The sequence below is a fragment of the Apteryx rowi genome, unplaced genomic scaffold (genome assembly GCF_003343035.1).
Source record: "Apteryx rowi isolate R43461 unplaced genomic scaffold, aptRow1 scaffold_450, whole genome shotgun sequence".
NCBI classification, from domain to species: Eukaryota; Metazoa; Chordata; class Aves; order Apterygiformes; family Apterygidae; genus Apteryx; species Apteryx rowi.
This window is the reverse complement of record NW_020450706.1, coordinates 664,789-689,107: the sequence shown is the minus strand read 5'-3', so window position 1 is coordinate 689,107 and position 24,319 is coordinate 664,789. Positions and strand designations below refer to the sequence as shown.

At 43.6% G+C, this 24,319-nt stretch overlaps 1 protein-coding gene across 5 annotated transcripts; it reads right to left on the bottom strand.

The window, feature by feature from the left end:
• Positions 1-537: 537 nt before the first annotated feature.
• UBE2G2 (ubiquitin conjugating enzyme E2 G2) lies at positions 538-24,319 on the bottom strand. Of its 5 annotated transcripts, XR_003255445.1 has the most exons (7): positions 23,612-23,715; positions 14,308-14,343; positions 14,174-14,219; positions 7,776-7,894; positions 4,470-4,610; positions 3,376-3,952; positions 2,449-2,534 (listed from the first exon to the last, which is right to left on the bottom strand). XR_003255445.1 is itself a non-coding variant. In XM_026077349.1 (6 exons), the coding sequence occupies exons 3-6, from the start codon at positions 14,212-14,214 to the stop codon at positions 2,422-2,424; spliced, it is 414 nt and encodes a 137-aa protein (XP_025933134.1). In that variant the 5' UTR covers positions 14,215-14,219; positions 14,308-14,343; positions 24,166-24,319; the 3' UTR covers positions 538-2,421. The 5 variants fall into 5 exon arrangements, 4 of the variants coding, with proteins under 4 accessions (XP_025933134.1, XP_025933132.1, XP_025933133.1 ...); XM_026077349.1 differs by lacking the exons at positions 3,376-3,952; positions 23,612-23,715 and adding an exon at positions 24,166-24,319 and having other exon boundaries at positions 538-2,534; XM_026077347.1 differs by lacking the exon at positions 3,376-3,952 and having other exon boundaries at positions 538-2,534; positions 23,612-23,712.

Sequence of the window (24,319 nt, the reverse complement as noted above, 5' to 3'; positions counted from 1 at the left end):
GCTAATGTTCAGTGGCAAAAGTACTTCAGTGACCTAAAACAACCGATATAGCAAACTCACTGCATGCCAATCACTTAAAAAGAAATGGTTTTATTTTTAAGCAACAGAGATTTGGGGACTATGGAAGTTCTCAGTAGGAGCTGAACATCTAATTGTCCTTCTCAAATCCAAGAGCTAATATTGGCAGATTTTGACTGTTATATTAAAATTCATGATTCAGCTATGACCATAACAAGACCTTCCTAAGGCCAGACACACAGATCATAACAAGACCTTTGTTGAGAAGCAAACTTCATCGCATCTGTTGGCTACTTGATTTTTACACTTTCCTTTGAAATATTAAGTGATTGTCAGCATTTGAGACAAGACGTCTGTCTGCAAAGCCTGACCAACTGTGTCAGCTCTTCCATTACTATAAAGCATCCCCAGTGTTTTAACTGCATTAGAATAAACCCCTTCAGTCCTTTGGCCCAAGTCAGAATTGGACTCTCTTGACCAGTTGTTTACCCATAAAAAAAGCAGAGAAACACATATGCATACTTTTACGAAAGGAGAAAATATAATCTCTTTATTTTCAGTATACAGACTAAATCCCACCATAAAATAAGGATAATGAGTGAGCACACATGAATAAAATACTCTGCACTTAAAAAGAGCCCAGTTTTGCCATGTTTGCTTAATCAGTCATAAGCCATGTGGCATACAGACCTCTCCCAGCATTGTTTCCAAAAGCGGCTGTAGTACTCCCATGAGCTACGCACCATCTATTCCAATTCAAAAATGCTCTCAGTTTGCACATAAACGCTACATTTTCCTGTATGCCTTGAAATACTAGTTAGGTACAATACTATTTCATAATCTTTCTGCCCCCAAATTATGTTGGGTCCCCCCCACCCCAACCCTTGCACCAAAGCTAGAATTACTTGCACACAGAGGTAAACTCGGCAAGTTAGAGCACTACAAACTCTTCAGAGATACCAAAAGATGGTGTACTGTGATCTGCAGCACGTGAATATGCAGCACGGATAGCAAGCCATCAAATACTGGTAAGTTCTACACACGCACACGAGCACCTCCGTAAAGCTTTCTCCACAGTACGACTCCTTTGCGTGCTTTTTGTCGAAAAAGAAAGCCCTTCTCAAATTTAGCCTGTTTCAAGTAGCCAGCAAAATTTGATTCCATGTGCTATCAGCGTGCATGTCATTGCTTGCAATACACTGGAGAAGATTTGGACCCGGACAAAAGGTTCACTTGCAAAGCACAAAGGTCACCAGCAGCCCCGAAGCGGTTTTACAAACTGATCACTGCAGCTGGTATTTCTCACCATCCTGCACCCTCCACACCAGAAGTCGGCTGCAGCATTCTGCAGTTTTAAATGTGCATCTTTTCATCCTCTAGAAAGCAGAATTGAGATTTTCTCCGACTCCAATTTAAATATGCAAGAGCAGTCATCATAAAGTGTGCTATGGTTAATTTAAAATCCATCAAGCTAGTCTTTGCTCATTCACCCAAAAAAAGGGTAATCTGGGCTCTAATGGCAAAGGCCAACAGTGCCTAGAGGTTCTCAACATCCTGTGGAGATATTTTACATTCCCAAAAGTGTGAACACTTTCTCACTGGATTTTCAGGATGCAGATGACCTAGCCCACGGCGAACGTGACCAAAGTGTTTAAGAATCCAGTCTTTGCACAATGCACATCTAATTGCAACCAAAGGTTATACTGAGTGTCTTTATGGAATAATACAGCAGTTTGGGGGACTTCTAAGCAAACACTGACTCAAAGGCTCAATATGGATTCACAGTGTAATATGGGAATACCAGCCTATTCTAGACCACTAGCCAGTCACTGGCAACAACGACCTAGACCTTCTCTTAAATTTACATGGTGCAAAATCACTTTCTACACTAAACTATTCTGATTATATCCTTGTTTTACAGCCTCTCTTGCTAACCTAAATCAGTTCTGACTGCAAATGTGATCTCTAACTTTCCCAGCATCATAAAATTTGTAGAATTATTTTCTGTCTATTGGTGCTCCAGATACAATGTTGCCTATACAAATGTAAAACTAATTCTTCCAGCAGATAATCTAAAACAGTTCTGTTCTCGAACAGCAGATTGACCGAAGTGGGCTCTAGATTGCAAAGTCTTCAAGCTTCCCATACCACGAAGTGAGGTAGCAACAAACAGCCTTTGAAACAGGATTGCTCCCATATTTCTCCTAGTAATAAATCCCTTTGCCACGCAATTTAGTGAGTGAACTAGAGGCTTCTCTGGAGCAGTGGAAGCAGAAAAAAAGATGGTAAAAACAGGATGAACAAGAACTAGGCCAATAGTTTCGCAAAGTTTGCCTTTTTGGTACCAGCACTGCTCTTTCTCAGGTGGAGAGAAATACAAAACATTGCAGTCTCTTTGGGAGCTTAAAGTCCAAGTGACTTCTGCACAATCTGCTTGGCAATTTTGTTAAATTGTTCTCTGTCTTCCCGCCACATCTTGGAGGCATCTACATTGGCTCCACTTTCATCGTTTGGCTCTGAAACAAGAAAGATGGAAAGACAGGTGGGCAGGCACGCAATTCAGCAAGACCCTCTCGTTTTKTCAGTAATGCTTCTGCACAGCCACTTTCCTGTGGCTTTGGCACACTCCCTCTGTTTGGGATTACGGAAGCACCCTTAAAGGAAATCTAGTTCCAGACACTGGCTCCCCCAAACAGTTGTTATTTCACTGATCACAAGAGGATATGACAGCAAGGTGGAGTTTAGGGCAGAAACAGGTAGCAGAGCAGTAAGATTTTGTTTTATTTTGTTCACGCTCTCAGCAGCTGAGCCCCAGCACGCACACAGAATAAAACTATGCTTCACCAGTGGTGTTGTCAAGGGTTTTTAGAAGTGCAAACTGCTCCCTGCAAAATATTTTTTTCCGTTCCTGCAGCTTCCCAGACATAAAGCCCTCCCTCACCAGGCCACCCAAAGAGGCTCCGTCACTCTTTTGGATGGCTTGCTCTATGGAAAAAACATAAAATCCTTTCATTTCTGCAACATCTCTCCTCTGAGGATTTCAGAGTGCTTTGCAAAGTGCATTAAGCTCCTGTGACTCAAATTCTTAATTTTGTACAGAGGTAAGCTGAGGCATGGGGCTTATCAGGCTCTTGGTAAGCATACAGCAGGACAACTGGCACAGGATTATACAAGTCACTAAGATACAGCATATGCTACCCATTCTGCTTCACACGCTAGTCCAAATCCTCCACAGCCCAGTTCATGGTAGACTTCTTAGGCTCACATCTTTCTTGGCACAATGCGGATAATCTGCCATTAAAAGGCACCAGTGGGGATGGATGGGTAAGTCACTCAGTTTGGTATGCTCGGGCTTACACTATCTGCAGAGCCAGAGCTGAGAGTTTGTCAGCAGCCGGAAAGAAGCTGACAATTCACATTCTGGATTAGTTCCTCCAAAAGCCATGGGAAATCAAGATGCACAGTCAGAGAACAAGAGCGCAGATGACTCCCCAGCCGACCAGTCTAGGTAAGGTTGTACCACAAGCCAAGTTCTCGGAGGCCACGGGCAGCCTAATGAAGTGCTCAGATGTTCATCTGGGTGGCTTCCCAATAGTAGCTTACTATTCTGGAACTAAAACAGTCAACACATAGGAGTCTGTTGCTTTCTCTCTGTTCAACTTTGTTGCTTCTAACATCTAAACCTTTATCACACAAGACTGATTATAAGGGATACACTTCTGTCCTCAGGCAGTTCAGTGGCTCTATCAAGAATGCAGAAAAAGACCCAAGTTTCAAGGAGATGTATGTGACAGATCTGATCTGAATCCTTGCTGGATTTAGGGAAAACCCTTTAAGAGGTTACTCAAGAAGTTGTTCACCACACTCCTCTTCTCAGGAAGGCTTCCTCTAAATCAAAGGTGGCAGAACGGGGTACATTTCCCAGCCTGGTATACTGAAACAGAAATGGAGGGAGCTGGTTTGTGAATCACAGGGGCCATGGACTCCAATTTACCATACTGATTAGTTCCAGCTGATAACCTTTCAGCTGCTAAAGCTAAATCCAGCAGAGGTGGTAATCAAAAGCTCTAAAAGACCTATAAGAGCTGAACAGACATCATAGCAGCTATAAAGCCTGAGCACAGGTTTTGCACAGGAGCAGAGAGCCAGCTGAGTCACAGAACCCACCACCTGACAATCACCATGTACTTAATTACTGCTGAAGAAATGCAGTGCAGTCACTCACAAACCTGGAAGCACCTGCTTACTAATTCAGCCTTGTTATTTTTTCAATTATTTTCAGAGAATTGGTGTATTAATAAATTAATATTATGGCTTTAGGAACTCTGGTTGCTGCAGAGCAGAGTTTAAGCATCTTTTGTCTGCTTAACAAATCAAACATCAAGGAGAAGCTCTAGCTATGCCTCAAGAACTGCAACCTGAGTTACTCCTAATAGAGCACCAGTCCTTACCTGCCAGCATGCTAACTACTGACAACAGGATCTTTTCAACGCTCTGCACAGGACTCCATCGCTCAGCACTGCTCTCATATCCCATGGGATCATCGCCAGGAGCATGGAGAATAGAGATGCAAACTCTCCCATCTGGGTAAACTGCACAAGAAGTAGAAGGGATTGATTGTTACTCAAAGGAAACATTTGGCCGCTTCAGATCCATAGCAGAGACGAATGTTCTGACTCTGCCTTCATCCGGCTGATGTTAAATCCAGTTTTAAATGTCTTCATCCAAAGGCAAGAGCACACAGAATTGGAAAGATTAAAAAATCTAGCAAAAATTTCCATTACGTAATTTTAAAACTAGGGTCATACTTCCCCAACAGAAGCCTGCCAGGAGCACTCAAATCACTTGATATCGGTGATAGGTTCCTTAGGAAAAAAATAAGAGATGTTGTTTAGTGTAACAAGCCGATTATTTATGCACAGATATACCCCAAGTAGGTGACTAGCCCTGCTTAAACCGAACAGTAACAGTCATACAGCACTGAATGCACATTTGAGTCTTTCACTGGACTGAGTTCATGAAAAAGAACCGAGCAAACTTGCACTGCTGCAGCAGGGTGAGAAAAATGGTATGTTACAAATAATTGATTTCAATTTGAACGTTACTGAGAGTTCACAACACTTTTCCATTTTTACTTAAAACTCACAGCTGCATTAAAGTGCACAGAAAAAAGATAAGCTATCAATTAAGGAGCCAGATGTCTTCCCCTCCCACCTTTAACATCAGCAAAGCATCTGCCTCAGTGCAAGTCTTCTCACACGCTGGACAGGCCTCCTTTGACTTGATAAGGAGGCCAGAGAGAGGTTGAAGAGGCAGCACCGAAAGACAACGGAGGTCAAAACGCTGCTTAGGAAGGTGGCCTAATTCAGCAGCGTCCCAAAGAATTACAACTTTACCTAGAACTTTCACTGCTTCTACTCCTCTGGTGACCAAACCTGTACTGTTGCCAGGAARAAARAAAAAAAAAAAAAAAAGCAAAAAAAAAGTGCAAATGACCGCTGGAAGCGGTTATGCTTGTTTCCAGATCCTTCCATTCACTCAGCTAATGTCTGTACAAGTCGGGAACACGCAAGTTTTCCAAAAGACTTTTATTATATTTACACCCCCTCCTGCAGCCCCAGGCTGGGGATTGGAGCTGGTCTAGCCATAGCTGGAAGAGATGAAAACAGCACGTGCTGCATCAGCACTTCCCCTGCAAGTTAGGAACACACTGGTAGAAGATATTTCACCTGTAAATTACTCTAATGTTTTTATGCAGTATCTCATTTAAAACAGTTGGATCACAGTAGCATAGATAAGACAGAAAAGGCTGATTGCATGAAGAAGTACACATCTCCCATTTTGTTGCTAAATGCCAACACAAGACTTTTCATTAATTGCTACTTTGAAGTTATCTCAGCCAAAGAATCCATTGAAACCATTTTATTGTAAGAGAAGAGAATTCCGTGGTGTCTCGATTCCCCCCATGCATAGCACAAACACTGCAAAGGCAAGAAAGCATAGCAGATTTTTTTTWWAAAAAAAAAACAATTTCCTTGCAATTTCTCACAGATGGAGTAAGCATTTAAGGAATGCAAAAAGCACAGCATGGCCACCATTTCTACAGCCTTTCTGGATATAACCAGACCACCTCAATCCCATCYGAGAAGAAAGGTTTGAGCATCTATTTTTGGTGATCTCAAATTTACCTTAACTCAACCTCAAGTCATGGGACTTTAAACAGCTGACAGCTGAACATCCCATATGTTCCAGCCAATTCTGTGGAGGAAGTGCCCAGGTGTAGAGACACTCTGTAACACGTGACAGTCGGGCAGTCTGAGCTCCTCCGCACTCCATCCTGCCTGCTGATGCCACAGGCTGCTCACACAACGCAGCTCTGAGCAGAGATCCTCAAGCCAAGCCCAGAACAAGCAAAGCAGTACTGCATGGACATGGATTTGCTCATGGAGATTGGTACTGCCAAGAAGTTTGGGTGAAGGAGTCCAGCTGGAGCAATGTGCTGATGTGGCCATACCACTTCCAGGTGCCAAGCTGCACTGCTGCAGACATCAGAGCGACGCAGGTGATGCTAAACTGCCTTGGGCAGTTTTGCACGGTTCTACACTGCACAGTGCAGATGTGCCCCCCAGAGGAGAACAGAAAGATGGGCTTGTTTGTGGATTAAATGGGCCAGAATCTGTGTTGTGTTAGTGGTGTTTTGAGAAGGGAAAAACAGAGGAACTTCAAGAAATTGCAAAACTCCTTGGAATCGGATGAAATAAATAAATTCCCAGCTGAGATTAAGATTTGTGTTGTGCAAGTGCAGGAATGTCAGCTTGGAAGGAAACACTAGGCAAGGGGGCAGCATTTTCCTTTTATTGCTTGTAGGCTGCAGAGACCTAATAGCCTAGAATATGGATCCAGCTCATCAAATCTGGGTGATGATAAACAATCTTTACAGAATCAATGTTGATTTAACAGATGCAATAAGTAACAATTTTACAAGAAATGCCACTAAGGCCTACGCCAGAAAAGAGAGCTCTGCATTGTAAAGGGGGATTTAGGGGTTTTTATCTGTTCAAAGCTCAAACTTGTTAGCTATACTCATTGTTACTTTAATTCCTTCCACTCAAAAGCCTTAAGATAATGTAGTTGAGATATTGTCATCACCAGAATTGCAGAGAAAAGGCCAATAATATCTTAAAGGCCTACGAGTCTGTCAGCTGTTTGGACAGAGCCCTCTGTACTTCAGAAAGATCACATCAGAGATGTTACTAAATGCCTGATCTAACGGGAAAAAGCCATGCTGTTAAGTAAAGCCACTTCCAAACTTTAGTCAATATGAACAGATTTTCACTTGTTAAAAATACACCGACCTACTGTACTTAAACACCAGTCACAGAGGAACACGGAGAAGAGCCTACCCTGACTATTATTTTACAAAATCTCATGTCATGTACAAAACATTTATCTTTGGACTATTTTTGCAATAGTTTCAAGTATTGCTGGAAAGATCTTAAAAAGCAGTCAAATTGCTGGGGTCTTTATTAGACTGTTTATGATCAAAAGACATATGAAGACTAACGTAATAGAGAGAGCATGACCCTAAGACAGAGCAAAACTGCTGGACGGCCAAACACTCCTACAGCATACTCAAGGTCTGAAAGGAAATGAACCACTCTTGGTAAGGAATACCAGCTGTCCTGCTGCAAAAGTTGTTTCTTTATGGTGCAAAAGCAACCCACTTCCCCTCAAATATCCTGCTGCATCAAACTTACTGTTTGGATGAAACATCTCACACGTGAACCTCATCTTCGGAGGACTTAGCGGATAGTCGAGTGGAAAGCTCAGAATGGCAGGGAAAACACCATACTCAAAACAGGTGTCTTCAGGACCCCTAGAAACAGAAAAAAAGCTATTCACCAGAGTTTTAAATATTTCTTTCACCCAAATTCTTGTCTAATGAGACATCTTAGGTTTGGGCTATATCATCATCTTCTCAAGAAGACAAAGAGTTAACGCACTCTTACCCTACACCTCATAAACTTAACTCCAAATACGGGGTGGGGGAGGGAAGGGGGAAATCAAAGCTTGCACACTAAATTACTAGGAAGGTCACAACACTGCTTAATTAGCAGGGTGTGTTTGGATATAATTGGAGTATCTGGCTCCAAGGCATGTTCCAGGATTTGAGAGTCTGCACGTCAAGGGAAAGCRCAGGCAGGTGTGGAACTCCTGCGTCTTTGAAGATACTGTTATGCTGCATAGACAGAGATGTCAAACACGGCAGCTCAAAAATAATTTATAAAACAAGGATTAGGCAAGGAGTCATCTAATTGAGCTAAGAAGATTCAAACTGCCAGGATGGAACATAACCATACAAACACTTATCACTATCTGATGCAAAAAAATACAGCAATGTTCTGTAAAAATGAAAACACAACTCAGGGGCTATAATTGCTAGATATAGGACAAACATGTTTCTTGACAGGCTTCAGGTATTCAGTTTTCACTCCCTCAAACGCACACTGAGAACAAATGGCTTTGACATTGTCTTTTGTGTTCGTCATCTAGTTCAAAGCGCAATCAAGTGATACTATAAAGACAATTATTTTACCCTCTCTACACAAAACACATTTGGAAGATGAGCAAAAGAGTTTATTTGACATGATTTGTTCAAACTTGATAAACCATTTGGAAGTTATAAAATAAACATCATCTCCCCTGATTGGAAAGATCAGGAAATAAGCTTCATCACCAAAAATCTTAGCCAAGGAAACCTCATGTATTCAGCAGAAAGCTCTTCAAACAAGGGCTATATTGTCTGGGAAATAAAGCTTAGAAATATATACATACTTCCACCTCCCAACCCACAAACACACTCTCCATGCCAGAAAGAACATAAAATTTCTAAGGCAAACAGTCAAAGATTCCTTAGAGTTAAGAGTGCATCAACAACCTAAAGAAAAACAAAGTCGAGACCGACAAAACCTAAAGACCTAAGAGGCTCACCCTGTTAAATTCTGGGACTCCAAAGACTTGGCTGGTAGGTCTCAGAGAATCATAAACACAAGTAAGAAGTGTTTTAAACCTGAATATTGACATTTGCATGCAAGATCAGAGAAATGCATCATTGTATTGCAAGAATCAAAGCTAAACCATCCCAACCATTTTTGTCCCCTTTCTAGTCTTTCCCCTATTTATTCAAGATTCAATACTGCATCTGAGAGTAAACTCAATGCATTTTTTTCAAAAGCATTTTAATTCCAGCTGCATTTTAAAGGCTTATTGTTGAACTTCTAAGAGTATGTACATACACACATTGAAAAGCTGGTGGGTGTCTAATGCTCTCTTTTGAGAGCGAACACACAGCCTTAAGGGCTCTTCTGTTAGCTATGTTAACTCAACACGCTCCATTTTTAGGCCCTATATTAAGTGTGGAAACTGCTTTTGTTTTAGCCATTCGTTACTGCAGGGATCAAGTTCAAAGAAATAATTAAAGTTAATCCAAAACAGCATTTGCAACTACAAAACACTCAGAAGGGCACAAAATTCAAACTTGACAGCATCCCTTTCAGTTCAAATAGGATATCACCAGGGCCAAAAAGGTAAAGAGCACAGCACCTTTTGTAATTGCACCACCTGTTCTGTAGAGATTTCAAAGTACTTCCAGATTTTCAAAGTCTTGATGCCTTATGCTATGATCTCATCTGAGCTGCTAGTTGGAGTCCAGGGTATGGAAGATCTGATTAGGATTCCTCCAAAAAAAACCCAGGCCATGCAGAAGTGAAACCTTCCCTCTGAGCAAACAGCACTGAGCCAACAGTTCAGCAAATTAAGCAAGCATTACCTTAAGCAAAGTTTCCATACCCCCAAAAGAGAAAGCACTTGCTATCACTAGCCATTAGCACATGGAAGGCATTCAGTCTCCAGAGGCATCTTTGTCCCCACATGATGCTACTCTACAAACTTAAATAACGCATTGGGGAGGGGATGTCCTTTCTCCTCCAGCCATTATATGTGTGGCATTAAACGACTTGGTAGGCAACCAAGCTGTTTACTAACCATGTGTGAGAGATGTTAAGGATTTGCACAAAGCCCAGGAGAGCATCCAAACAGTCCTTCACAATTAACATCTACTTCATTTAGTCCTTTTCAGCCTAAAGGATCACAAAGAAATTTGTAGGTTTCTGTAGTCTAAGAATAATCCTCTCAACCTCCACAGATGTTCACCTACAAATGGCAATACCACACAAACGATTCAGAAGCAGCAGGAACTGAAAGAGTAACGTTCAATTAAGGGTAGGGAAAACATTAAGTAGTTGGTACTGACACATTCAGATCACATTCTGACCCAGTTCCTGTGAACAGCGTTTTCGTCAACCTTTTTTTCCTGTTCACGTATTTGTTTCTTTCATATTCTTTATTGTTCCAAGAGACTATGACATCTGTATGAATGTAGGAAGCTAACAAAAGGTTCTTTATTCCCATACTGTCAGTGCTACATACAAGGATGCTGAACTTGAATGCAGAGAAAATCATGTTACGAAGAACTCTGTTGACACCTGACGTAACATGGAGATGAGAAATTCTGAACTCCATGAGCTAGATATTAATTATGAAGTTGGGGGAAGAAAAGGATGGCAGGTGTCTACCAAAATAGGAGGGAGAAGCGAATTGATAAGGACAGTTAATTCTATAATCATACCTTCAAGTACATTTGTAAATGGCTTATTTGCAAAAGAAGCTGGAAAAAGACCAAAACCCACAGTCGTCAGATGCCAAAAAGGGGAATTCCATGCTAAACAAAACAAAAGTCATAAGCCTATATATAGATCTAATTATCTTTCTGGACAGGTTTTTTGATAAGATGGCTTCAATTTAAACTTTTTATTTTTCAAGCAACCTTTAAGCTAATAAAGTTCTTAACAATTATGTGTTTTTGTGTCTTTTGGGGATAAACTTTAATAGCAACACACACTTGCATGAGCCAACACTTTTGAAGTTCATAAGCCCAACCGAAGAGGACAAAACCACTTGGACTTCGAATGTTAAATTCATGAGCTTGCACAACACAATACACGCTGTTGGACCCCACGCAGTGCTAAGAAATTAAGCGGTATTTTGATGAACTCTTTTGACATGTTGGGACTATTTATCATCATGAACAAACCACCCTGTTGCAAAGATCTGGTTTTCATAAATACACTAATTCAGCTACTGTTGGATGCCTTATCAAAGGGGTGCATTTTTCATCAGGCTCTAAACCTTCATGATTTAAAAAGACTACCACCACATTGCATTTTCACCTCTAGATCTAGGCAAATACACACACTTTGGGAGTATAAAAACTGTTCTATCATGCATGCCTGTCAATACAACCTTAACATTTATGCAACATCCAGCAGTACTGCTGCAGGCGAGAACATCGGAAATACAAATTATCATTATTATTTTAAAAGAGATTATTTTATCTCTAAGCCAAGCTCTCACATCAATCTCTGTAACATTACCCAGACTATCTCTGGATTGATAAATGGATGATATCTTGGACTTTTCTCTCTTAGGTCCCATTTTTTCTTATTTATTTGAGATTACATGTGCTTTCTTTAAACAAAATGGGGGTAGAGAAGAAAAAAAAGTGTTCTGTTCTCTGTTTCTTTAATATGCTCCTTACTTATCTTTTATGCTTCATTTGTCTCAAATCTGAGGCTGATCTTGCTTTAATTTCCTCATCTGCACTTCTGTTTCATTCCCAGAATCTCACACAGTACATTTGAGATTACAAAACATTCAAGAAGATTATCACAGTCAAATACAAGCAAGTTATTTAGCTTGCTTTCCAAATGTACTCAAACATTTTTATTAATAGAGTTTTGTAAAGGGATGAAAGTAACCAAACATGTTTAGGGTAAACATGTTGCTATTGTACCACAGCTTCAAAATTTAGCAGATGTTAAAATATAATTTTATTATGACACACACACACACAATACAGAAACCAAAATTAAAGCACCTCCGCCCCTCAGTTCACGCTGACAAAGACCTCAAGCTCAACACTCAGCACTTTAAAGGGCTTTCAAGTTTGCAAGCCACTCCTCTGCTGTTTAAATTTTTGTTATAGAAAACATTTTTTCCCAGGTTTCCCATGTAATGAATTAAATATAAAAGTACTTCTGCGTGTCCTCCATGAAAGCTCTAATAAACCGCAAAATCTCTGCTATGAAAAAGTACTGATAGACAGGAACTTCCTTCCACATTCCAAGAAATGCATTAAATCTGTTGCGATTCCTAAACTCAAAGCAATGCACAGCTTTCTGAACTGAGATGCCATTCATTATGAAGGTCATGCTTTAAAAAGTGGTAACTACCGCACTTACAGAAAGAAGACAAAGCATTAGACATTGCAGCCAATATCTTTGGTGCTGGAGAACTAACCACCTATTTCTATGTTAAGTGTTTATCTTCAGGAGACAGAACTACCTGGAAGTCACAGCTAGTCAAAAACACTCTTGAAATTACAGTACTCTCACAGAGCAAAGAATTTGGACATACAACCTGATTATGATAGGATAAACTGCTGCATATCAGCAGAGGCATTTACAAACTCTTAACACTGCTCAGCAAACAAATATTGGTAGTCCAGGTCTCCTTTCACCATGGCCTAAAGTAACTCAGAGCCTCGCGCTTGCTATAAAGTAAGCTCACCCATACAGCCAGCTTGTGTGGAGCAGGGGATATGCTGATGCTCTTGAATTGTGTGCCTGCTCCCAAAAGACAGAGTTCTAGCATTTAAACCATTATCCTTTTACCACACCGAGTCTGAAAGCTCATCCTTCACCCTTAGACAACACACTTTTAAGCAGAACTACCAACTAAACCAAGCTAGGAAAGTTCTTCCATGCACGATAATTGAGAATCGTGTAATTCAGCACTACTGGTTGAGCAGAACATCTTCCAAGACCACAGCAGATACAGCCCGAACAGGGAAACAGCCACAACCTGCTCCCAGCTCTATTCCCTGCCAGTGTCCTCAGGGGCTAGTTCAGGGACCACCTAGCTCTGACTAAAGAAAAGTAAATCACCACTTTTTACTATAGAATTCTTGAAACATAAGTTCCAAACGAGCGCCTCAAGTAACTCTGATCATCAGCCTCAAGATAGACTTAGTGATCTGGAGCTTCTTGAAGCTTCTTGAACTCATAAAACTGTGGCATTTGGATAAATTGTCAGAGCTGAGTGACAAAGGTCTCTTTTTTTCCACCCCCACACTGATTTGGAACTTTAATTTGTAAGAAATCACCAGCTATTTCATACATTCAAAATTCCCAAGGAAAGGCACATCATGAGTAAGTTAACCAAAAGAGACTTGTAAGATGTTGGACAAGAAGATTGTCTGGAAGATTACCTCCTTTCAAGTTAAATCCTGCTGCAAACAACCATACTCATCAGCTCAGGAGGAGGAGGAGGAGGAGGAGGAGAAGGCTTTGTAAAGAAGTCTTTGCCACCCTCCCAAAACACAACAGCTAGTGAGCCAGAGCTTTCTACATGAAACTACTGCATCACAATCTCTTTTCAACATCAGCTGATTCATGAAGTTTAAAGAATTTTAAAAGATTTTAAAGAATTTTTTAAAAAGTTTGAATACTTTGTCAGATCTATCCCCCTTCTTTTTTCTAGAAGAAATCTGAATAAGTAAACTAATTTTAGACATTGATTTTTTTTTCTCCCGTCACTGGTAAGCTGTATATTTTGTTCTAGTTAGAATATGAGAAAACCTATCCCGCATTTGCAGGTGAGCAATGTTCCCAACAAGTTTGCGTAATCTACAAACAATTTATTGTTTCCTACAGTGTTTGTACATGTAACATAATTCAATGGAGCCCAAATGGTGATTCCTGTAAAATCTGAGAGTTACACATGCCAAATGTTTCTTATTATAACATCTATACAAGGCCAGCACAACAGATCACCACTCAAGCCCAGTAATGCCCCTGCCACAGTTTAAATTCCAAATATAATTCCTAGTCTGGGGTGGACACAAAGTTCCCATGCAAAGGCAAGCCAAAGTCGATGTTATGCAGAATTAAGATTTTCTTTTTTACGTTCTTATTCTCCTGAAAGCTAATCATAGACTACAAGTGCTGATTTCAGATACAAAATGGCATTAACTCACATAATCAGAGCTTCCCACTCAAAGAAGTTCTCTTCATTCATAGGACCTATAGGGAAAAAAACAAAACAATGTTTAAAGCTACCAGCAGGTAAGGCTACAACTCCACAGTGCACAAACTCTGTTCGGTTCCTCACCTGCTACTATCCCTTCTGGTGGATTCAAGGTCAGTTCTGTAAAAAAAAAAAACACGGGGAGGGTTAACATGAAGGCACCTCCAAGTCTGAAAGTTTCAGCCGGCGCTTGGATCGCCGCAGCTCAGCACCAAGGCTCTAGGAGCAGACACCCATGGAAGAAAGCTTGAGAACACTGTGGGCAGAATGCCTTGCCGTGTTTTACTGGGCAAGATTTAAAAACCAGAAGGCCTAGTTTCCCACTGCTGACAATTTAACTTTTTCATGCAAGACTTAAGTTTCTAAACAAAATTGTTTGTGGTCTTGTGATTTTTCAGGCTCTTAAAATGAGTTTTCCAGGGGGCAACAATTTGAAACTGGGAGGAAGGCCAGAACAACTCTCTTTCCACAAAGCATGGGAAACGTGCTTCTCCTAGAGCACTGCCTGGCATCCGGAGGTGCAAACTCAACAACCTGGAGAGAAAGAGATTTGTATTCTGTAAGCATTTTGCATTGATTCATCCTTGACAGCATCTTAATTCAAAACACAAAATGCAACACAAAAATGTGTAGGAGCAGAAGAGAGATTTGACAAGCACCTGTGCTCCTTGGATCTAATCTGACTCCCTCTGCCTGGCTTGGAAAATGCAAGAAAAAAAGAGACCAAACAAACAAAGCAGTCATGACCATACACAGCAAGTTTCAATTAATCTATCCTCAGTTTCTGCGGGAAGCTGATACAATTCCCAAATCATCAGCTACCATCAGCTTCAGCATCAGTACCTCCCTCCCAGCCTGCTGAAGCACAGCATCCTGCATGCAGATGAAATAACTTTTTTTTTTCTACTATCTAGGGTAACGAGGATCAACTTTCCTTACTGCCAGTCTCTGGAGTCACTTGGGGTGGTAGTGTTCGTAAGGTGAAGTTCAGCTGGGCACAGGCACACCAAAGATTTGGGGGCTGAACACTAGTTAGACAGCTCTGAGCTGGAGGCAGGGCAGCCCGCAGGCGAGGTGTGAGCAGGCAGAGGTCCAAGGGTGTCAGATCAGAGGAGGTGACAGTAATTAGGCCAACTTAAGTAAGGGCTCAGAAGCGCTTATCCGGAACAGTGTTTCCCAATCGATCGCTTGTGGTCAGGCAGTGACCCAAAACACACAAAAAGCAATCACAGAAAACACCACGCACATCCCCATGTGTGTAAACAAGCATGAACACATAACCAGGGAAAATGAAAAAAGATCAGGAACCAATGAGTGAGACGCTTACCCTAACGCTTATTTGGTTACAAATGAAAACTGCGGGTAACGCTGCACAAAACTGTGCACAGATTCTTGTCTCAAAATAGTTAAGGGATTTTTGGTTTTAGAAAGCACTGAGATACGCTGACAGGAGAGAGCGCAAAACTCTTCAGTTCATTCAGATCGCAATTAACTTTGGCACAAACCTCTCCTCATTTAAGTTCAGAAGCACAGCAACGGATTGAAGCTCAGTATCATGGTTTCAGACTACATCCCAAATATGAGAATAATGACATTAAAGAGCAGCTTTTTTCAGCTGGATAGCTGGGTCTCTTGAACAGCTTTTCTCATACATGTTTTTCAAAAAGAAATAGGGAGATGTTAAACTTGGGAGCTCCTGGAACTATTTTGCTCCATCTTGTGGCTGTCTCTATAAAATAATCCCTCTGATATATCACACGATTTCACTCGAAAACCTAAGGAGCATCATCATTTCAGACCCGGCACTGGCAGAGCTATGAAGCAGCCTTCTCTGTTGCCTGACAATATCCTCTCTTCGTCACCTGCAGTTGAAAGCTAGACCAAGGGTCTTCTTTACGGTTCTCCTCCCCTGAAGGAAACCAGAGCAATAGGAAGCAAGAGCGAAATCCCACTGAGCAAAGAGGTTTTAGGAAGACGGAGGTTCAATTCTCCACCTCACCTTGCTCATCTCTCCCCTCCAAGATAAGCAAAAGCGGTTGGCATYCTTGAGGATCAGACAAAGCAGTAACTGGGAAGTGAAGGGGCACATTAGCTCTGATTTTGATTTTGAGTAGTTGCTAGGATACCTAGTCATTTAGGAAGGAAAAACTCCTTTTACAGGTGCATGGTCACATCCTACCCTGTGTGTGATCAGCCTAGAACAATTCAAATTGCAAGCACAGCTTTCAAGAGCTACAAAGCACAAATTGCTAGTAGTTGGCAAGGTATTAGCTGCTTTAGTCTCACCAGAGCTTCCAAAATAGAAGTCAAAATGAGGCAATTTTCAAGGAATGTTGAGGAGAATTCCAATTTTTTTAAGCAAGCAACAACAGGCACATGATCAGAGCATTTGTTTTATCCTTTCACTGCAGGAAGATTTTAGCTAGTCAGCTAAGGCCAAAGAGCTTCCTGCTCCGTTCCCAGGCTCTTCAGACATCCAGTCCCTCTACAGCTTCTCAGCAAGTAATAGGGCACAACAGGAGCAGATCAGCAGACCTAATAGTCCTCCCTTCCCCACTATATCCGGTCCAGGTTAATGTCATGTCAGCTTTAGTTTAGCCTTCTGGACTGAAGGTCCCCACTACATGCATGGTTTAAAACGTTCTCAGGGAAAGCTATTCCCCTGTAGCAAATGCCAGGCCATGCTGTCCTCTTACCTGTCTCACTCATGACAGCAGCATGTCAGTGTCAGCCACCACCACCTAAATGACTCCCACACTGACACTTCATTTCTGTTCTTTCTTGTGCCATTTCTGGGTAACACCCAGGACCAGCTGCCTGACCTCTCTCCCCATGCTGAGAGTGGATAACATCTGCCACAAGGAGCTGTAGGGGAAAATGAGAGGGGATCCTGAAGCTACAACAGAAAGATGGCCTGAACAAACTGAGAACCACCTCCTCAGATCCCCTTTTCTCCAAGGAGCAAGACTTTGCAGGAGCCCTTGGTGCTGCAGCTCCTTGCCCATGGTTGACTGGTGACTGCAGGTCCAGGAGAAAAACCTCAGATGAGTGGAACCTCATGATCCTTGGGACAACTGGATCTGAGCTTTCAGACACAGGGGGCACTGGAAAGGCCCTCCTGCCATGAGCTGGCACCACAACTGTCATCCTCACCTGAAACTTTGGGACCCCACAAGGATCAAGGGAGCAGCTATCATCCTGCAGAGCATCACAACTCCCCCACCTGCTACCATCAGGTGGTTAACCTGTTTCTGCCACCACCTTCCCATGCTTGAATTTTACATAGCACTAATCACCAGTGTCACAATCAACAGGATCCATGAGATTAACAGCCTCCTGATACCACCCTTTGATTATCCTACACCACCAGGCAAGCTTTCAGGCTTCTCATGGAACTGGTTTGTCATCAGCAATGTCCTCTTAAGGACCTTTGAGAGGCTGAAGGACTAGCAGACAATATGGACAAAGGTTCAAATGGAAAGACAGAAAAGGGATCTAAAAAAAAAAAAAAGGGGGGTTGAAAAGGTTAAGGGAAAAGCTATCACGAGAAAAAAAGTCTCTGTGGAATACAAAGGAGCAACAGAGTCACACGCAGGAGCTGCAGTTGGCAGAAAGGAAGGCAGATAATGCACTAGGCCATGTATAAATACATGATGAAAATCACTTCAGGGTGTCACTGGGAATTTGGGGATTGCAGAGCTTTCTACTCAGATGTGTGTGTTAGGTGCATGCTGGAGGAGCCCGCATGGATTTGGAATGTCTCTGTTAAGCACTGCAGAGCTTTTGGAGCAGAGCTTCCAGTTTCCCATCCTCCACAAGGCATCTCGTTTGGATTCGTTTGGTTTGCAGGATGGTTTTGCTGCATGTCGTCAGGGGATTTGCTTCCAAACCCAAACACAACGAAGTCTCAGCCTGTAAGACAGGAGCTACAGTTTAAAGTAAAGCTTTGCTTTTACACTGAGTCTGAACGAAATAGAGAACCGACAGTACTGTAGTGCTGCTATCAGGAACTCAATACAGCTTTGGGTGCACACACAGTCAATGCCTCCCTTTCATTTCATTGCTCACTATGGAGTCATTACAGATCAACTGCATCTTGGCGAAAAGGAGAGAATTGAAAACATGTCCTCTTGTTAAAGGGGTTAATTAAAAAGACCGATCATATTCTTAAAAGAGAAGTTCAACAGTATGCATTTAAAAACTGTAACAGTCTGGCACATCTCCAAGGTGATAAAATGCACAAGACTCAGGAAATACTAGGGGCACATACTCGCATCAGTACCTGACAGGGTCTGGACTAAGATGCTGAAAACCACAGTTTTTTCTTCCTACTCTGCACGAAATTCCCAGTTTTATTCCCTCTTCTCTGACTCAGCATTTCATTGTCAGAACAGACAATGACACCTAAGGTAATGTGACCTTACACAGAAGTGTATGCACAGGGGAGCGCTCCCCTCCGTCCTCAGCTAGGCACTCCTGCCACATCCCTCACATCTGACCTAGCAACCATATAGGCAAAGGGATAAATGCTTCAGCAGAAAAAGTCACAGAAAAACTGCTGACTGGCTCACTGAACCGGGTTACCCCGCACAGGCTCAGTCTGCTGGATCTGACTGCGGAAAACTGGCTCAGCTGCGCGCTCTGTTTATTGGAATTAGCATTTGTAAGTGAACCCTCTGTTTTAAATCCTATTTTTTACAGCCTGCTTTCATAGACTTCATGATTTACTTTATTTGGTGTTGAATTTCAGAGACATTTCCTAAATGCTATGCTTAGGGGAAAAAAGAGCATTTTCAAAGCAGTGGTTTAGCAGTGACAGCTGCAGAGTCCTACTATAAACTTTCATCACTCCCCCCCCCCCCCCAAGAGAGAGGAGCTAATCACCCTCCACCCAGCTGGAGCTTTCTTCTAGCTCCACACGAGCCCTCTCCCAACGATAGGAACAAGAAGCACTGACTGAAGCACCAGACTTGCTCTGTAGAAGGAAGGTGTCCGTGCCTTCTCAGTATTTTTTTTTTTAATTCTGACTGTTCTTTACCATACTTAAATCTGATATTAYTGAGAGCACAGAAGGACTAAAAGTATCTGTTAGCACTATGTCCCACAGCTCAAACACCTCTTTCCTTGTACCAGAAAGGAAATATTTTTCTATATAGTGCACAGAACTGTAATTCTTGCATATCTATAAATTTGACTTAATGTTTTCAAAGCGTCTGTATTTCAAATTTTACAAATTTACTGAGTGACAAGATACCTTCAAGATCATGCAGCAAGCCAGTGGCAAAGGTAAAAAGAGGGTTTCCATCTCTTAAGTCTCCTAAGTATAAGCTCCTATTGAGAGACTAATTTCAGATTTTAACACTATTAATTATTCTAAATTTAGAATTAATAACCAAAATGTATGCCCTAATATGAGTTAAGTCCGGGTTTCTTATTTTTGAATGCTTTACCTAAATTAGTTCTGGCAGTGTATAAAAATAGAGATGAGACAGCAAAAAAAAAATCAACACACTCCAAAAACATGAATAAAGATCTAAACAAGGACAAAAGATTAATYTATCTCCACTGGCTACCCACAGCCTTTTACCCATCTTCCTTTCCTTCTCCACAAGGAAGAGAAAATAGAGTGATTTCACAGCATCTCCCCAAAGGAAATAATACATTTGGGCTCCAACAGGTTGAAACTCCTCATAAAGTAAAGCATCTTTCACAGAAGGTAAGACTAAACAGATCTAAACACAGACACACGCACACACAGAAAATCAAAGGCCAAAACTAAAACCAAATAAATAAGGAAAGAATTAGAGAACTGGTAATCAAAATACACCTATCAGCAAGGCATTGATCGCCAACCTATTTCTGTCACAACTAGGAATAACTAAAGGGAAGAGGTAGGGAAGGAGAGAAAGAAAAAAAAATAAAGAAAATAATTGTGGGGACACACGCGCACACACACATATATATATGTAAACACATCTGTTTTTAAAGTCTTCTCCAACACTGATGCTGCTTAATCTCAGGCTGCAGTTTCACATGCACTTTAAACCAACCGATCAGCAATGCCGTCAATGGAAGCAACTCCTTCTCTTGCCTGAAGCCTGTCTCCTCTGCAGGCAAAAACTTTTGTGAAGCTGCGCAGTGAAACAGAACACAGATTTCATCTAACATGGGAGGCAGGGAGGAAGGGGTCACTTTAAGCTACCTCGGTTTCCCCACGCCCTTTTGCCACTGGCCACACTATACGTACATAAGCACAAGGAACAAGCATCTTGAGGAAGGCAGTTGAAAGGTCATGCAAAGCCAAGTCTCAGTCTATGGTCCTGTTGCCTCGTAATTAGTATAGAGAAAAGCAAAAAGAGGTAGAATTATCTACTTAAGACTAGGAAACATTTTTATTTTTTCAAAATATTTGCACTGAAAATCTCTACAAGGTAGGACAACTTCTAAAGAGCTACAACTGGTCTTTTGTAGGATACTAGGAAAGGGTTATACCTGAGGTTTGATTCTGTGTTTTGTAGCACAGTTTGACAAAACACCCATTAAAAGAACATAACGTAATCCTGGAAGTGCACACATAACACAGGGTATTCCAGACAGCAGCAGAAACTGAACATTTAGGTTTACTCTACTTCCCTAACTCAAGTCTCCAGAAGTATTGTACAGTTAGTCATTGTGGGTTACATTCATTTTTCGTAGCAGTATATTTGATTAAAGTTGGGAAATTATAAAACAAGATCACAAACAAGATGTTATCTCAGTTCATGATAAGAGTTACACCAGCAACTGTTCAGGGATGATTCATGTAATGCCTTCCTCTAACATTAAGTCCAATTCTTTTTGATGCTACATCCCTGAACAATTCATTCATATGTGACATTCCAATAAGATCTCAGAGCTGCTCGACAACAGAGGATCAAAAATGCTTTTGGGGACAGAGGGGGTTTCTTGAAGAGAACAGATAAAAGCAGGGCCAGGTCTTTTTGCTGCTGGCTTTTAGGTCAGTGCTTCTGGATGGTGATAGAAAAATGCAGGTTTCTAGGACACAGTGTCAGCACAAGCTTAACCCGTACAATGGCACCAACAGGGCTTGCTCATTCCCATGAGCAACAGCAGTCCGTGTGGCTGTGATCCCATGCTGGCCCTGATCCCCCCAAATGCCTGTGCGATGGTAACTTTAGAGACATGTGCACTGCAGAATGGGCTGAGAAGACCCACACTGCTGTGTCAGGAAGCACACATCTAGAAAAACACCCGGCTGCCTTTCACAGACCRAAGATAATTCTTCCTCCAAATGATGGTACCATGGGAAACAATTCTTCATCCCTGGCCAACCTCGGAAGCCCTGAAAATAATCTTCACTGAACCATGAAGCAGAAGACCAATCCTCACAGCCAAATGCCATCTTTCACCTAGCAAAAACACTACCTCACAACCTGTTTTTTCTTTTCTTTTCTTTTTTTTTCCCTGTTCTGCTTCCTTGCCTTATATAAAAGCCATAATTTCAAAACCTGAAAACGACTAGGTAAACAAAAAAGAACTGCCTCTCTTGCAAAAGGAAGTCGCCTTCAGACACCTTGCAAGCGCACAGGTAAGGAGATCATCCGTATTGGCCTTGCAGCAATCAGACGAGTCCCTGTAGTGCTACATTGCCCAGAGAAGCAGGAAAATGAAACAGCCTTATTGCTCCCTCTGGTGGGACTGGCAGGAAGAATACCAGTCACTTGGCACAGCAAATTTCTCCAGCTGGGGCTCTATCAGCAAGTCACATCTCAAACAGACTTTTAACAAACAAACAAGTCTATGTCATTCATCGCCGAATTCCAGCTTAAATGCTTTTCCTAACTGCAGCAATTCCATTAAGCTCTCAACCAAGCATCTAATTATCTCCCAGGTAACAAAACTATGAGACAGAGGCTTCTCCGGCTGCATTTTGTTCCACCTGGAAAATACAACTTGACAAAAATAAAAGAATTTGGCTACTTGCCCAGGATTTCCAGACCTCCACCATGACTAAGCTCCCTATACCAAGAAATTCCAGGCACATGTCAACCGTGCCTAAACTACCTCTCAGTTTCATAGCTTAAACAGCTAACACATATGCCAGCCAAGCCAAACACGGTGTGTTGGCACTACCATTCACACACAGATTCATTGCTCGGGATAGTCTCCCACATCTGCCTGTGATTTGCAGAAATAGAAAAGAGCAAGAACAACTTGCACGTGGCTGAAAACACCAAAAAAAAAAAAAACACTCAAAGAGGAAAGATGTTTTATTCATTCTTCACTTCCCTCTTTCACACTCACATTTCGGAGATTTCAGCACCATTTAATCCCCCCACCCCACCACAGCATCTGCATAAAGGTTGCAGGCAGAGCCCTGCTGATCCAGCAGGGCAGCTGACAGGAAGCTGGCAAAGCACTGGCCGGGCACAGCGAGGTCCCCCCCGGGCCACCGGACGGACAGAGGGACAGGGCCTGCGCCCCGCTCAGGCCACAGCACAGCCCTGCCCGGCTCTCTGCTTCACCTGCGCCTCATCGCCCTCTCCTCAGCAGCCCAGTCCCCAAACCTACCCGGGCTCGGGAGGGAGGTTCTGCACGCTGTTTCCCTTTTGGTTTGAAGCAGGATCGTGCCAGAAGGGGCCGCAGGGAGGTTGGGGCCAGGATTGAGGTGGCCCCAAGGCCCAGCACTACCCCTCAGCGCTGTCCTCACCCCACGGGGCTGTCTCCCTCCCTCGAGCCATCCCCCCACCCTGGGTTGTTCTCCCCGAGTCCCCTCYGCTCGCCTCAGCCACCTTCCAGGGCTGCCTCTGCCCCACAGCCAGAGGCAAGGGCTGTCCCCGCCTCACAGCCGCCCCCCAACACACAGCTAAACGCAAGGGTTGCCCCTGCCCCACGGCCAGCCCCCACCCAAGGCTGTCCCCCACCCCACAGCCACCCCCTACTCCACAGCGGAGTTGCTCCTGCCCCTCAGCAACAGCCCCCCCCGACGGCTGCCGCTACCTAGGCAGTCCCCCGCCCCACAGGCACCGGCCACCCCACAGACACTCCCTCCCCCCCCCGGGGTGCTCCTGCCCCACAGTCACCCTCCCAGAGGTASTTCTGACCCCCCCCCCGGGCTGCTCCCGCTCCGCAGCCACCCTCCCCGGGACTGCTGCTGCCCCACAGCCACTCCCCACACCCAGCCAACCCCCCAGGGCTGCCCCCCCCCTCCACAGCCTGCCCCGGGCGGTCTCGGCCCCCCAGCCCCCCCCGCGCCCAGCCGCCGGCAGGGGGCAGTACGGCCCGGCCCCCGCCGCTCTCCCGACTCCCGGAGCCGGGGCTTTGCGGCGCAGCCCGAGTCTCGCGAAAGCAGCCCGGCGCCGCCGAGCCCCGTCCCCGCCGCACTCACGCTTGTACTCAGCCATCAGCCGCTTGAGCGCCGTCCCCGCCATGGTGGCGCCCGCCGCCGCGCTCCCCGCCTCGGGCCGACCGCAGCGCCCCGGCCCCGCCCAGCCTCGCGCTCTTCCGGCAGGCGCCTAGAGAGGCCGGCAGCCTGCCGCTCCTCCTCTATGGTTCGGGCCAAGTCCTCCCCGCGGCCGGGGCGGGGCCGCGGCGGCCGCGCAGGCGCAGAGCGGCGGCCGGGCGCGCGCCGCTGCCCCCTGCCGCCCGCTCGGGTTTGGGCAGCGCTCGAGGCCGCTGCCGTCCCCGGACCGTTACAGCCTCAAACCGACAGGGTCCCTCTCCCCCTCGGATACACCTAGGGGGGGTTAAGGCAGTGAACATTGACTGACGTGGAGATAAGGCACAAAGGTAGCGCCTCTTTTAAAAGTGCTCGTGCTCCTTCCTGGCCTTTCTCCTCGTGTGTCTCGTCCTCCTCAGCGCCAACTACTCTGTTCACCACCACTAAAAATGTTTCCAAAAAGCAGATTAGGCACATAAAAGCCAAGGGTAGGTTGCACTGACCTGACTACAGACAACAAAGCAGTCCACATGGAATAACTTCTGCCAGAAGTCACCAAGTAAACTTCTCTCAGAGTAGAAAATAGCGCACGCAGGATTTTTTCTTCAGATGCCTGTCCAGGTTGTATGATTTCTTTTAGAAAAGACACTGCAGGCA